Source organism: Onychostoma macrolepis, chromosome 02 (genome assembly GCF_012432095.1).
Source record: "Onychostoma macrolepis isolate SWU-2019 chromosome 02, ASM1243209v1, whole genome shotgun sequence".
NCBI classification, from domain to species: domain Eukaryota; kingdom Metazoa; phylum Chordata; class Actinopteri; order Cypriniformes; family Cyprinidae; genus Onychostoma; species Onychostoma macrolepis.
Genome location: NC_081156.1, coordinates 9,286,946 through 9,302,482, shown reverse-complemented (window position 1 = coordinate 9,302,482; position 15,537 = coordinate 9,286,946). Strand labels below are relative to the sequence as shown.

Sequence of the window (15,537 nt, the reverse complement as noted above, 5' to 3'; positions counted from 1 at the left end):
TGAACTCCGTTGACTTGCCGTGAGATGGGAAACTCTGAGAGTTCATGGGTGTAGGCTAAATGACTTTATAAACATTTAAATATCATTCAGTGTCTATTTCAATGCACTGCAGCTTTTTCCACACAGTCAGTTACTATTTTCGCATAGGATAATTAAATATTCTCTAATCCAACCTGTTACATTTCTTAATTAGAGTGATAAAATTAACTACTGACTTGTACTCAGTCGACGGCAAGAAGGCAGAGGCTTGCAAAATGGGAGGAGAACCTGTACCAGCATCACTGACAGATGAAGAGGAGATGGTCAAGTATTGGAAGAATTTTAAAATCCAAAAAGAAAAAGAATAACTTTTGTATTTGTAGGAAAAAAAAAAAAGTGAATAATTTGTGTTTATTTAACAGCTGTGGTGGTGCCCTGCTGAAAAAATCAATAGAACCCTGCCCAAAACACAATAGAAAATCTAATGGTTATAATGGGAATTGTATCGCACTGTTAGAAATCGCTGTAGATTTAGCAGCACACTACTGTAAAAACCTACAATACAATACCACATTTAGCCATTACAGTAAAATACTGTAATTTATATTGCATTCTGGGTAATTTTGTCTTGGCGGGAATATTTTACAATATATTTTAGTACTGCTGTAACCTTGCTGTAGCCTGACTGTAATACACGGGGCAATAATACAGGACTGCTGTAGATAGCGCGCCACCTGACCTCACATCACAGACAACACAGCTGCTGCTGACCGGAGAGAGACGCAGAGTGGAGGATTTATGCAAGCTCGGTAAGTTAATTTGATTATTATATGTTTTTATTCTAGCTTACATGATTTTTAATGTGTTATGAAACCGCAAGTTTAGCTAGCGAGCGTTAATAATCTCCTCCCTCAAAGCTGTTAGTCGAAACTCTGAGTTAAGTTACGCGCTCTTTCACCCGCTGCTCTCCCGACATTTTCTCATCTAGTGAATTAGCTTAGGGTTTATTTCGATCAAAACGAGTCGATGATTGTTGGAACTGTAACGTTATAGGCAACAGTCTATGAGATTTTAGCCCATACATCATCAACAACAGGCTAACACATTACTGAATCAAATGTACTTAATTTCTTGCAGCTTTACAGTGTGGTCCACTTGTCTTTGCACCCTGAGAAGGGCACTGCTGTCACAAGGCAGTTTTTTGTAAGTATTATTTAAATTAAATTTTTTTTTTTTCAGTTGAAGTCAAAAGTTTACATACACCTTGCAGAATCTGCAAAATATTAATTATTTTACCAAAATAAGAGGATCATACAAAGTGCATTTTGTTTATTTAGTACTGATCTGATTAAGATATTTCACATTAAAGTTGTTTAGATAGTCCACAAGATAAAATAATAATTGAATTTATAAAAATGACCCCGTTCAAAAGTTTACATGCACTTGATTCCTAATACTGTGTTCTTACCTGAATGATCCACAGCTGTGTTTTTTTGTTTAGTGATAGTTGTTCATGAGTCCCTTGTTTGTCCTGAACAAACAAGGGACTCATCAACAACTATCACATAAAAAAAAAAACTCATTCAGGTAACAACACAGTATCAAGAATCAAGTGCATGTAAACTTTTGAACGGGGTCATTTTTATAAATTCAACTATTATTTTCTCTTGTGGACCATATGTAAACATCTTTTATGCTAAATATCTTAATCAGATCAGTACTAAATAAACAATAACATGCATCAGTCAAATCTTCAGGATCCGGTTGGAACGTGTTGATCTGTTAGTGTCTCCTGGATGTGCCAGAGACTCAAAGACAAAGGAGATTGATCTGTTGCAGTCTCACCTAGGCCAGAGACTCAGAACAGGTTGTTTCTGTTACGGCCTTCCCGGTAACAGGACTCAGACTCAGAACAAGAAGTGTCTTTTGGGAAGGTACCTTTATCTCTTTCCGATGAGGAGGAGATTGCAATCTGGTGCTTCCCCATTTCCAGGCTGTGATTGGCTGTTTCCATCAGAGTGGGGGACACGGTGTGGCCCACCCTTCTTTCCTCCTGTGGAACTTATTTGTATAGTCCAAACACACATTTAGAAAAGTGTCACTACAGTTTTACCAATGCATCATTCACTTACCAAACCACAACCAGAATACCTTTGGCAATGTTACGAATGCATTAAGTCCAAACATGATGAAAGAAGATTAAACTGTCATGCATGCATTAATTTGTCCATCAACAGCTGAGTTTGTGTAAGATGTTGCACTACACGTCGCTGTCACTGAGAATATTTCTCTGAATAAGTAGGATGTGTGTGTTGTAGTTTGCATCAGTGTAAGGTTTGAGAACATTATGAATGGATTTGGATGGAACTGTGCGATCTCTCTTTGTTTCACCCCCTGCTGCTGCATCCAGAGGTCCTACGGGATCTTTATGGCAGTCACAGGCCAAAACCTTAGGAATCAGTCTGTTGGTGGGTGAAGGGCAGAAACTGCATTTTGACCAATGAGAAGTCCTGTCCTTCCCATGCTTTGTACCAAAGGTCGTCTTCTTGCCCTCTAAGAGGTGTCTGGCTGCTGTCCTGGGATCTTTATCTGATGGCGTTGGACAGTTTGCTCATGTTAGTCCACCAAGATCCAATCAAAATGTAGCAAACCTTTGTCCACTATAGTGATCAGAGAGGGGCCCCGCCATAAACTGGGCCCTGAATGTGTTGTCCACGACACTAATATCTTGAATTTTGGGGGCACATAACTGCATTTATGGACTATGTAGTTGATGTCCTGCATCACGTAAGTTAGTCAACAGTCAGGTCTAGGTGCGAGGCGGTGCGTTAACATTTTAAATCGCGTTATTTTTTCATAACTAATTAATTAAATTAAGGTTGTTACAGTACTTGCTGTGATGGGGCCTGACGTTACGTCACACAGAAGATTTAGAACACGTCAAAAATGGTCTTCCTTTTTCACGCGATGTTGATTGGTTGACGAGAATCGCATCTTTTAAACTGTCATGACTCAGATTTATTTTTTATTATTATTGCACATATATATATATATATATATATACAGTATATATACATAGCCGCTGAAGACGCAGTGGATTACCTTTTTTTTTTGAAGGGAATGCACCCCAATCTGTCTAAATGTGTCTATGTTCGTGCGAATTATTCGTGATCCAGTTTCGACTACAGAAGTGAGTATAGGGCTTTTATGAATCTTTGCAAATCGCCTTTCCTAATAATGTGCTAGTTAGCAAGGTTCATGATGAATGCGGCTAAAGTTTACCTTCTCGTGAACTCAGAATAACTCGTCACTGCACGGAAGAGAGGTATGTTATAGACTTTTCATTAAGACCCTAAAGAATCATATTAACTTGTGGAAAACAGGCATCCGATGCAGTGTTTAACTAATCACCGATCTGAATGATCGGGCTAGTGCTGCTTTATCTTTCTCATGTGTTTTAAGCCATTCAAAAGTGAGTCAGCATGAAAGAGATTTCAGTGCGGTGCTCATGTTCTGTGATAGATTGTTTCTTTACACACATGCAAAAAGCACTCGGATCGGACTGCACGCGAGTACTAAATTGAGTCCTCTTTCTTGTCTGCTTGAGCAAATGCACAGAATATTATGTTAATGGCTGTTTTGACGAGTATCTACACAAACATGATTTGTTTCCGACCCGCTCTTCACCCCAAACCAGAGCAGGTTAACAACTTCTTCCTCCCGTAACGGTTTATAATGTAATTTTAAATTAAAGTGGAAATCACTTTGTGGAACCAAAAATGGTTCTTCTATGGCATTGCTGTGAAGAACCTTTTAAGCACCTCTATTTTTAAGAGTGCATGGGAGTGTCGCAACTCTGTTTCTCAACTTCTCTGGTTTTTGCGCCGTTTAATGTGGAGTAATAGATTGCCGTAGAGCCTCAGTTCAAGAGAAACGGCAACACGAAGCGCATGTGAACCGATCATCTCCTCTGCTTTAATAGCAGTATCATCACATAATAAACATGAATAAACATACAAAGGTATGATTAAAAAAAAGCGAACATCTTACCGAAATATAAAAGCTTATAAACAGTCACATAACGTCACATTTATCTCAGAAAAAAACATATTTTGTGACCATAAACTTAACTAGAGAAAATAATTTTGCTAAATATATTCACCTTGTAACATATTCATTGTAACAATTTTTAGTTTTTCAGTGTTTAATTTACATTTGAATAAATCCATCATGTTTTTATAACAGCCACCATTTAAAATGTTTATATCTCAAAAAACTAATTGGAGTAGCAATATCATTGTAATTGTAACTTTATTATTATAAAAACTTTGAGTGTAATTTAAGCATTTGTATATAGAGAAGTTCATTTTAACCTTCAATATTATAGTAATGTAGTACCAACTGACTATTTTACAGCATTAGTTGAAAATTTTGCATGTACTGTACCTGATATATAGTAATCGATATTGAATTGAATCGAAAGTTTTTGAGTCAGAAATGAATCAAATTGTGAAATTTGTCAAAATACATCCCAGCCCCAGTGACTAAGTGGTACCTGAGCGCTGTGATTTGATTGAAGGTAGTGCTTGACCCGAAGAGAAGCACTGGCAAAGTAAATCATGAAAGAAGTTTAAGCCAAAATGCATCTAAAATGACCACAACATTGTCTGTCAGCAGTAGAAGATTTGATGGTGTTGACAATGTCAGAATGAGCTTTTATCACACTAAAGATAACATAAATAGAAACAGGTTACTTGACGTCTTTTACTGTCTATTTTTTTATTAGGTTTCTCTATTTTGTATTTCTTGTTTAAACTATCTTGAACAATTTTTAACAATCGCATGTTAATTGCAGGCTTGACGGAAGTGAAAGAAGAAAGTCAAGACCTGAAAGAAGTTGAAGACAACTGCAATTTTCAGACACTTGAAACTGAAGAAAACTCTCAGCCTGCAAATCTCTCACGAAAAGGACACATTAAAAATCATGCCGTAAAGAAGCCTTTAAAATGCAATCATTATGAAAAGAGTTTGTCATGAAGGACAACTTAATATTCACATGAGGAGTCTCACTGGAGAGAAGCCCTTCACATGCTCTTTTTTTTCCTCTACTGCTGTCATTACAGCTAAGGTTTTGTCTCATGCCACAGTGCCTTTGGCTTGATAATGAGACAAACATATTAAGGCACTTTTTTTTTTATTTTAACAAAGCTTTAAATGGAAATGCAATACTTTCTGTAAAGCTGCACTGAAGCAATGTATATTGTTATTGATATATGTGAAGAGTTAAATGAATAAAACAATTGGCAGATGCATCTTCTCTTTGCATTTAATCTTTTTTTTTCTTTTAAATTAAAACAAGGGCTGTCAAGATTAAAATAATAGTGTTTAATTGAACAGGTTCTTTTCTACTGCATCCAATCTGTTTTTATGAAAAATAAAAGTACATATGCAAAAGTTGTGTGCATGAAACAATTAGTTTTCAATTATGCACATAGTAAATTATATGTTTCTTGTGCATTCAATTCACTTTTTTGACTGCTTGATCCAAACAATTCGATTGCTCCCCTTGACCCGCTGGATTCCACCGATAATTACAATTTTTGGATGAACTATCCCATTATTAAAAAGGCAAATACTATAATACTTAATTCACCATCAGAAAGTCTTTACTTTTCACATCCATCCATTGCTGTCCTTGTTGATGTTGATTTTTGGCTGTTTACACATGGACCTGGTATTAAGATACATTTTTAGGGAAAGTGGTCAGCTGCAACATTTTGAGTTAGGATTGTGTTATTTCAGAGTTTATTCATTAAATGAAGTATGGTTTAGATGATTTTAGTCCACATGGTGATGTCAATAAATGTGAATATCTAAGTGATAATATCGAAAAAATTCCAGATTCCAGCAATATTTATTTAGTATAAATATCAGGAGCTCTGCAGTGCATGAACTATCTTTAAATCTTTGTTACAGTACAATGAAAACATGCATAATTGGACAATAGGGGAGATGAGATATTTGAAAACGAATTATTTTTTCATTAAAAAAAGCCATTTAAATTATGAGAATTTGTAATACATAAGCTTTTATAGTTTACTAATATAAATAGCGACATAAAGGAGGGTGTGAAAAAATTTACTCGTACAATTTAACACATTTGTGAATATTAGTGTCATAAGTAAGTGAAGTCATGAAAAACGGATCAAATTTAGGAACTACTGGTATACTGTAATGTACATTTATTAAAAAATAATTCAATGCCCAATGTGTTTTATATTATGATTACAACAGAAAAAGTAACACTGTACATAATGTTAAAGCAGGTTCAGTTTGTTTTAAAACAAAAAATGTGGACATTAAAATTTTTTTTTTTAAAAGTTGACAACTGATTTTCTTCACAAAAAGTGCAGTTCATTTAGAAACGAAAACGTTCGAGTGACGTCTTTTATTTTGCCTCGCGGGACCGCTCTGACGTCATTACGCAGGCGCCGGGACTCCTCCCTCTGCTGTTGTTCGACAGAGAAGGGGTTTTGTTTCGAGATATTCATCGTTTAAGGTGTGTAAAATGTCCATTTTTGTTGAAAGTTATTTTGAACGAATGCATTGCACATGGTGCTAATTTTGTGTTGGTTGTTAATGTAAAATGAATGTATTCAACGTGATAATGTAATGCTTTGTGTGGTCTCTTGTAAATGGCGCCAAAATGTGCGAGTGTAATTCTTTTCCCCTCAGTGTAACGCGAGTCCATTCAGAGTGACTTATTTTATTCTCCATTTCTTTCTATTAACTATTTCAGTCATCTTAAACGTGACACAGAAGTCTTTGAGAAAATTATAAGATAAATCTTCATGGATATGGAGTTTATTAAAGAGGAGCCTGAAGACTCGACTGATGCAGAACCCTGCAGAGTGAAAGATGAAGAAATTGAGGAACAAATAGGTTGGTTTTTAAAACAATACAATTCAATTTGGTTATTATTTATCATAATGTGTCTTAAGACCAGAAAAAGAGCAAACTACTTAAAGATTGTTTAATGCACATGATGTAATTTGAAAGGAAACATAGTAAATGCATGTATTTGCAGGTTATTTGGAATACAGTATATGTATGTGTTTAAATTAGGGCTGAGCGATATGGCCAAAAAATAAAATATGCAATATAGCCTACTACTGTATGCTACCCAATGTTGTCCAACAAAACAATGTTCATATTAAAGGCTGTGAGATAAAAAAAAAAAAAAAGTGAATGTAAACATGTAGTCTATGCTATATATTATGTATAAAAAATGGTTAAAATCACATTACATTCTAACATTGTACATTTGCAATCTAAAAAGAAAAATTATGCATTTTAACGCAGAAGATAAATTCACTAAACTAAAAATGAAAATAAATTAAAGCTAAAGCACATGCTAATTGTATTAGGCTATTTTGATTTTCCCATTACAGTCACTTTATGGTTAATGCCATCATAAAAATACACTTACTTGTAGGTTTAAAATTCTACACAAATACTTCAGGAAAATGTATATTTTTGGCACATTTGTGTGCGATGGTGCTCGTACACTGAAATCTGTGAATTTTAGTGGAGAATTGCATGCAGAAGGCTCATGCACTCCTGACAGCAAAATAGAAATATTTCTATGGCTTTCTAATTGGCGATATGACCAATATTTTATATCCCGATATGAGTCATTTCACAGTAACAACATATATCACAATATAGTTATTTTTGCTTTAAATAAGGATATCAAAAATTGTTATACCATAATAATTTCATAATTCTTTGTCACAAAAACACTAATAGTAGCCAAAATAATAATTACAAACAAACAAAAAATACACTCACTGAAGACAAATAAACAGTCAGCCATTAAATAAGAATACTAATTATAAGCAATAGGACAAAAAACTACTGTAAAACAGTAGTGAAAGAATTACTCTCTTTAGTTGTTTGATTAACACGAATGACAGACAGCAGGAATATTAGACAGCTGTCACTTTAAGAGCTGCCCGGATCCAATATACTGCTACACTTGTGTTTTCTTTCTCAGCTGTTTGCTTTCAGCCACATCTCAAACACATTAAACAGCGCAAGGCTGTCTGTCAGCAGCACATGTATGTGTCAGAGCAAGCTGCTTTAAACTACACATTATAACTATATCTTACGAGTGATTTTAAAGCCCTTAATATAAGCATGTCTCATGTTTAGGACAAATTGGATTATGCACTTGCCCCGCAGCAGCTCACTCTGTGTCCTCGGCTATTTTTCAGATGTGCTTGCATCAATATAAACAGTATTGCCTTATACCAATTGGCTTATAAAAAATATATCAATATTGTACAAACTCAATATACTGCCCAGCCCTATAAATATTTATAGTCTATTTCAACAATGTATTGGAGTGACATAATTAGCACAATCCAAATTGTTGTTATTTAAATATTGTTTATTATATATAAAAAATAATAATAACAACCAAACATTTTCTGTCAAAGCAGAAAAAAAATCATATATATACTAAGAAATTTATATACTTAAAAGTATTTAAAATGTCGCAGATAATTTTTTAATTCCAAAGAGATGCACCAGATTGATGCATTTAACATTAAAATAAAAAATAAAAAATGTTGAGGGAGCAAGTTTTTCTTGTGGCCATGAGTTTAATGCATAAACAAACCTGCGTGACCATAGAATTATCAGAGATGGATTTATTAATATTTTATTTTGAATTAATAAATTATTATATTAATTGTTATAGAAATTATTACATTTAAATTATATCAACCATAGGCCTTGGCTATCGGACTGTATTGCGCGCAATGTAGACAGCAAGTTTATCGTGAATAAATGTTACATAATGTACATAAAATAAAATAGGCCTACACAAAAACATTTTTATCATCCCACAGTCTTGTAAGTCCATTAACTGATCATTTTTTTCCCTGTAATATTTGTATATTATTATTATTGGTTATATTTTTATATTTTTTTATAGTAGTTTTTCCCTTCCTTTCGATCTCTTTAATTAACATTAGTTTTGTAAATATTATTTACAAAACTATTCAGAATGTTAAGTAGCCTACTGTAAATGCTCGACATGCCAATACAGTTTTGATTATGCTGACTGGAATTTTTACTGGAATGCGTTTAAAGTTTGAATTTAACATATTTAATTTTATTTTGGCTAATTATGAGACTATAATTATAATTACTATAGTGTTTTGTTGAAGAATGAATCATTCACGTAGTTTCATTTGTAAATGGAAACTCAATAACACGCTCATTTATCATCACACGGGGCATAAATACAATCATAAAATCAAAACTTTACTGGCATAATTGTCAGGCATTTACAGTATTGGCAAAATATATGGTAGCAAATACTAGGCTAGCATAATTAACTTTATATAGAACGTTAATTAGGTAAAGCGATACACAAATTGAAAAGGGAAATAAGCATAACAATAAATATAAAAATATAGCCTTAACAAGTTCATATTATAATAAAAGTAATATACAAATATTAAATTAAATGTTTAATGTTAATAAAAATGTTTTATCCATCTCTGATAATCCCGGATTTCTATGGTCATGCAGGTTTGTTTACGCATTTTTTGGCATGTTTATTAAATATTGTGATTTGATTTATTGTCCATATTACTAATTTGACAGAAAAAAAATAAAATTTGAAAATGTATCTAAAATGCATCAGTAGTGTAGAAGAATTGATGGTGTTGATGATGACTGAATGAACATATTGCACACTAAACATACAAACACACACAAAAGTTACTTGCTGTCTTTTACTATCAATTTTTTATGGGATTGACTTTTTGGCATTTTTTGGTTCCACCTTTCTTATTTTTGTCAATTTATTGTTAATTGTAGGTCTGATGGACGTGAAAGAGGAAAGCAGAGAACTGAATGAAGTTGAGGACATCCACCATTTCCAGACACCTGAGAATTATATAGCTGAAGAAAAACCTTCAATTGACTATCAGTCTGAAAATCTTTCACAAGCAGGATGCCTTAAAGATCACAATAAAAATCATACCAGAAAGAGGCCTTTCACATGCCATCAGTGTGGAAAGAGTTTCAAACATAAAGGACGCCTTACCATTCACGCAAGAGTTCACAATGGAGATAAGCCTTTCACATGCAATCAATGCGGAAAGAGTTTCAAACACAAGGGCCATCTTACTGTCCACACAAAAATTCACACCGGAGAGAAGCCTTTTTCATGCCATCAATGTGGAAAGAGTTTTGCAAATAGAGGGCAACTTAATGTTCACAAAAAAATTCACTCCGAGGAGAGACCTTTCACTTGCCTTCAGTGTGGAAAGAGTTTCACAAATAAAGAAAACCTTAAATGTCACACGAAAACCCACGCTGGAGAGAACCTTTTCTCGTGTTTTGAGTGTGGAATGAGTTTCACTGATGAATTAACTCTTCAGAATCACGTAAAAACTCACTCTGGAGAGAGGTCTTTCCCGTGCCGTCAATGTGAAAAGAGTTTCGATCATAAAGGACACCTTAATATTCACATGAGGAGTCACACTGGAGAGAAGCCCTTCATGTGTCCTGAGTGTGGAAAGAGGTTTATTCATAGGGGACATCTTAACGATCACTTAAGGATTCACACCGGAGAGAAGCCGTTCACATGCACTCTCTGTGGAAAGTGTTTCACGCATCAAGCAAGCCTCTCCTGGCACATGAGAACTCACACTGAAGAAACTCTTAAGCATTACATGAGAATGCACCCTGAAGAGAATCCTTTCAAATGCCATCAGTGTGGAAAGAGTTTCCTTCATAAAGGACACCTTAATGATCACTTAAGGGTTCACACTGGAGAGAAACCGTTCACATGCCCTCACTGTGGAAAGAGTTTCAGTCATAAAGGATACTTTAATGTTCACGTAAGGATTCACACTGGAGAGAAGCCGTTTGTGTGCCATCAGTGTGGAGAGAGTTTCACGCATAAAGGAAGCCTGAAGTGGCATATGAGAATTCACACTGAAGGACTGTTCACTTGCAATGAGTGCGGGAAGAGTTTCGCGTATAAAAGAAAGCTCCAGATTCATAGAAGAATTCACACCGAAGAGAACCCTTTAACTTGCCTTCAGTGTGGAAAAAGATTCACTTGTAACAGAAAGTTTAAGTGCCACTTGAAAACTCACTCTAAAGTCAATCCTTACTCATGCAAACAATGTGGAAAGTGTTTCAATCAAAAAGGACACCTAAATGAACACATGAGGACTCACACCGGAGAGAAGCCGTTCACATGCCATCTGTGTGGGAAGAGCTTCAGTCAGAAAGGAACCTTTAACATTCACGTAAGAATTCACACCGGAGAAAGGCCGTTCACGTGCCATCAGTGTGGAGAGAGTTTCAGTAAGAAAAGAAACTTGAATGTTCACCTGAGAGCTCACACTGCCATCAACTTTGCATGCCATGAAAGCGCACAAAGTTTAATTCAAAAAGCGCACCTTAATGATCATATAAGAATTCACATTGTAGACAGGCCATTCACATGCCATCACTGCAAAAAGAATTTCATTCATAGAGGACACCTTAATGATCACCTGAGAATTCACACCGGAGAGAAGCCTTACGCGTGCCAACAGTGTGGAAAGCGTTTCACCCATAAAGGAAGCCTTACGTGGCACATGAGAACTCACGCTGATGAGGAACTTTTCCCGTGCCGTCAAATTGAGAAGAAATTTACAAAAAATGTAGACGTTGAGAGTCAGAAAAGAATTTGCACCGTAGAGAAGTCTTACTCGTGCCAACAGTGTGGAAAGTGTTTCACCCATAAAGCAAGCCTTAGGTGGCACATGAGAACTCACACTGATGAGGAGCTTTTCACATGCCACCTAAGTGAGAAGAAATTTACAAGTAGTGTAGATGTAGAGAGTCCGATAAGAATTCGCTCTGGAGAGAAGCCATACGCGTGTCCTTTGTGTGAAAAGAGTTTCAGTCGTCAAGCAATCCTTCAGAGTCACGTAGAAACTCACTTTGAAGAGAGTCCTTAAAGGTGCTGTTTGTAATTTTTTGACTAAAGCATAACAATAGCGTAATGTGTTCGCAGATGTTAAGGAAACATGCTAATTCACATACTTGTTTCTCTGAAAAACAATGCTACGGCCAATATTACATACTGCACACCTTTAAACATGCCCTCGATGTAGAAAGAAAACCCTTTAACCTTAGGAGAAACCAGGCAATTTTTCTTTACTACGATCACCTTAAAGCCCAATTTATACTTCTGTGTCGAACCTACGCCGTAGCCTACGCAGAGACGCACAGGCCTGCGCCGTAACATATGCCGTACCTGACGTGCACCTCTCCAAAAATGTAACAGCGCGTCAATTTTACACGGACCGCAAGCGCTGTGATTGGTCTGCTAGAACTCCTCCCTCCGTATGCACTTGAGTTCTGTGTGCGTTTATGAGCACTGTAATATAGTTTAATGTCACACCTTCTTATTTAAAATAAAACAAAGCAAAGAACAAGTGTCTTATCATTTATTATACTACATAGCATTATACATCACTAGTTGTCCGCGACAAACAATGTTGATCTGCCGTGGTACACGTCCTTGTGGAGATTGAAAGAATGCCATCTGCTCCTGTTCCGTTGTCTCCTTTTTGTAGATTTAAATAACGATTTAATGATTTGATATTTATTTGCCACAGTCACTGCTATGCTTCTCAGACGAGCCGCTTCTTCTCCAGCTTTTGCCGTGGTACTGCGGGTTCATAAGCAATATGCCCGTGGACACTGCAGACTAGCGGTCCGCATGTGTACTGCACGTCGACGCGGACGACGACGCAGAAGTATAAATGAAAACCGACGCACAGTTTACGGCGTAGAGGCTACGGCATAGGTCCGACGCAGAAGTATAAATTGGGCTTTATGAAGGACTTGCTTTTGGCTTGCTCACTGTGGGTATAGTAACGAATAACATTTTTTATGAAGCTCTAAATGGAACTGCTCAGTAGTGACCTATGGTAGATATGTCTTCAGTATTTTCTGTAAAGCTTTGAAGCAGTGTACACTACCATTGTATATGAAAAGCTCTGTAAATCAAACTGACTTGACTAACACATTTTTCTTGCATTAAATTCCTTTTATTAAATTTAAAACAACGATTATAGTTTCTTTTGATAACAAAATACATGTGCAAGAGTTGGGTTCCTGCAACAATTTTTTTTATTTACACTTGTAGTAAGATGTATATGTAAAGTTTAGTTTAGTTTGGTTTTCTTTTGCCATTTCCAAGGACTGTGGGTATGTTTACATGAAAACGATGCACTAAAAACAGACAACAACGTTGTCAAAACAATCCCTGTATACATATATCCATGAAAAGGACATAACACTGTATTCTGCATGCCAGGCCATTAGTTGGCGATCTCACTTTGTATAAAAAAAAAAAACACTACACATGTGCACATACTGACGGAACATGCAATACTGATATGTATGACCTTAGTGTATCACCGTTCTCGCAAATTTGCATTTTTATAGTTTACATGGAGACGATAACGGTGTAGTATTTAACTTGCACTTTTGAAACACATGTGAAACACATTTTCAGAAATGTGCATTTTCATACCCCCAAAATGCTGTTGTCAGGTAAATGAATGGCCAAATACACAAAAAAGTTTTTAGGTTTAGTTAAAACTGCGTTGTGTAAACGGCCCCTTTCTTAGCGTTTTCCCCATGTGTAATTTGTTCCTATGGTTACCAATTATGATGACCTGTCTTCTGATAATCCTGTGTGCATTTAAGCCCTCTGTTTAGTTCAGTTCATTGTCCTGTTGTCTTTTCTAATCTTTATAAAGCTGAAACTTCTCTCCTGTGCCTTTGAGTAAATTTTGGATTACCTTCTTTATGTTTCTAAATTAAATGGCTGACATTGAGATCCATCTCTCTTTCTCATCTTCTTTCACTTGCCATAACAGAACAGAGGATCTAGAGAAGATACATGGATCTTCCAGCCGTTTGCCACCTCCTCACTCGGGATAATCACTCCCTCGAGGACCACACCATTGAGTTCCTGGAACATAGCATATCATTATTTTTGGACTGGACTTAATGATCATGTTCAACATAATTACCCTGTCTGTTAATGGTCCTCGAGGGAAGTTTAAGGATTTTGTTGAGCTAGTGCTCACAAGGAGTGGTTCCTCTTCCACCATGGGTGAGGTGGAAGAGGACGATGATTGCCACTTGCACGCCACAGACACTGAGCAAATGCCTGCCTCAAACCCTGAGCCTGAGTCTACACCCATCATGAACGCAATGCCCACGCTTGCATAGGTCCTCCTACCAGCGGAGAGTTTGACCTTAAAAGCTATTACATGCAGCCGAATTCATCCTGGAGCCTGAGCCAGATGAGAACGACAAGTCTGTCCCAGAGTTAGAGCCATGTCCCAGAAAGAGTATCAACATACCCCCCAAAAATGTGTTAACATTGACATAAACCTCCACTAATTGGAAAATGTTGTTAATCGATCAACACAGGCTCTGAAAAATGACTTGGCTGTTCTTGAATTTTCATTCAAAATATTCTGAAATAAAAAAATAAATAAATTGTGTAATATGTGTGCTCCAGCTAACATCTCCAACAGAAGTTGGAGAATACATGTGATCTGACATTATTCCACCCTACAGAAACTACAGATACAGCCGCTTCAAGTCAAACACACCTAGCGACAAAAGAACAAGCATGACAGAGAATCTTGGGACCAATCATCCATGCAGGTGTGTCGGAGCAAATCTCTGCAGGTAAGTGGTCCTCTGGGAGCAGGACAGGCACCCCTGCCTTGGATGCTACTTTTTAATTCATACCTGCAAACTCACAAGAGGTCAAAAAGGTGACATAGTTTGGAATATGACCCTTGTAGGGGGGTCTGGGGGCATCTTCCCCAGAAGAAAATATTTGAAAATTTAACATGTAAATGAAGCATTCTGGTGCACTCTTGACAAAAAAAATTAAGGAAAAAGACAACATACGCTTCAAGTAAAAAAAACACATTTATACCACAAACCTTTTGGACAGTGCAACTCTCTTGTCATCGGTGTTCATACTTCTCTTTGTGAGCAGTGGAGTAATTTATTTTTGTAAATTTTAATGTTTACAGTAGAGTGTGCACACTATCAACAAACTCCCATCTTTTCACTGCAGAGAAAGCTGCATCTGAAGTGACATTAGATGTATTTACACAGACTATTTGATGAAGCTGAGGTGCCATAAATGCATGTACACCACAAAATTTCAAATGCATATTTATTTTTTTATAAGATGAATGTTTTCAATATCGATCGGCGTATGACATCAAAGTACCGTGAGAGCGATTTGAAAGCATGCAGAGCCATCTGCTCTTTGTAGCTCTCGCGGTGCTTTGATGTCAACGATCGGTCTGCGGCTCTGCGTAGTGCTGTTTTAAGTCGAACCAAGAAAGGGACTTTTGTCGAACACATTTATGGTCTCACTCCAGTCTATGAGCTTGCAGTTTCTCTCTCTCTCACTGCCTAGACCCATAA

At 36.3% G+C, this 15,537-nt stretch overlaps 1 protein-coding gene across 2 annotated transcripts; it reads left to right on the top strand.

Moving 5' to 3' along the window:
• Window positions 1–6,469: 6,469 nt before the first annotated feature.
• Window positions 6,470–14,767, top strand: LOC131551008 (gastrula zinc finger protein XlCGF57.1-like). 2 transcript variants are annotated; one of them, XM_058793594.1, is made up of 4 exons: window positions 6,470–6,538; window positions 6,779–6,921; window positions 9,874–11,318; window positions 13,953–14,767. In XM_058793594.1, exons 2-4 carry the CDS (start codon window positions 6,831–6,833, stop codon window positions 14,118–14,120), a joined length of 1,704 nt encoding a protein of 567 aa, XP_058649577.1. In that variant the 5' UTR covers window positions 6,470–6,538; window positions 6,779–6,830; the 3' UTR covers window positions 14,121–14,767. The 2 variants fall into 2 exon arrangements, with proteins under 2 accessions (XP_058649577.1, XP_058649569.1); XM_058793586.1 differs by lacking the exon at window positions 13,953–14,767 and having other exon boundaries at window positions 9,874–13,910.
• The last annotated feature ends 770 nt before the right edge of the window (window positions 14,768–15,537 follow it).

Coding starts and splice junctions, on each gene's coding strand:
- LOC131551008 (XM_058793586.1), top strand. CDS start 6,831: ATGGATATGGAGTTTATTAAAGAGGAGCCTGAAGACTCGACTGATGCA. Junction 6,922..9,873: donor AGAAATTGAGGAACAAATAG/GTTGGTTTTTAA, acceptor TGTTAATTGTAG/GTCTGATGGACGTGAAAGAG.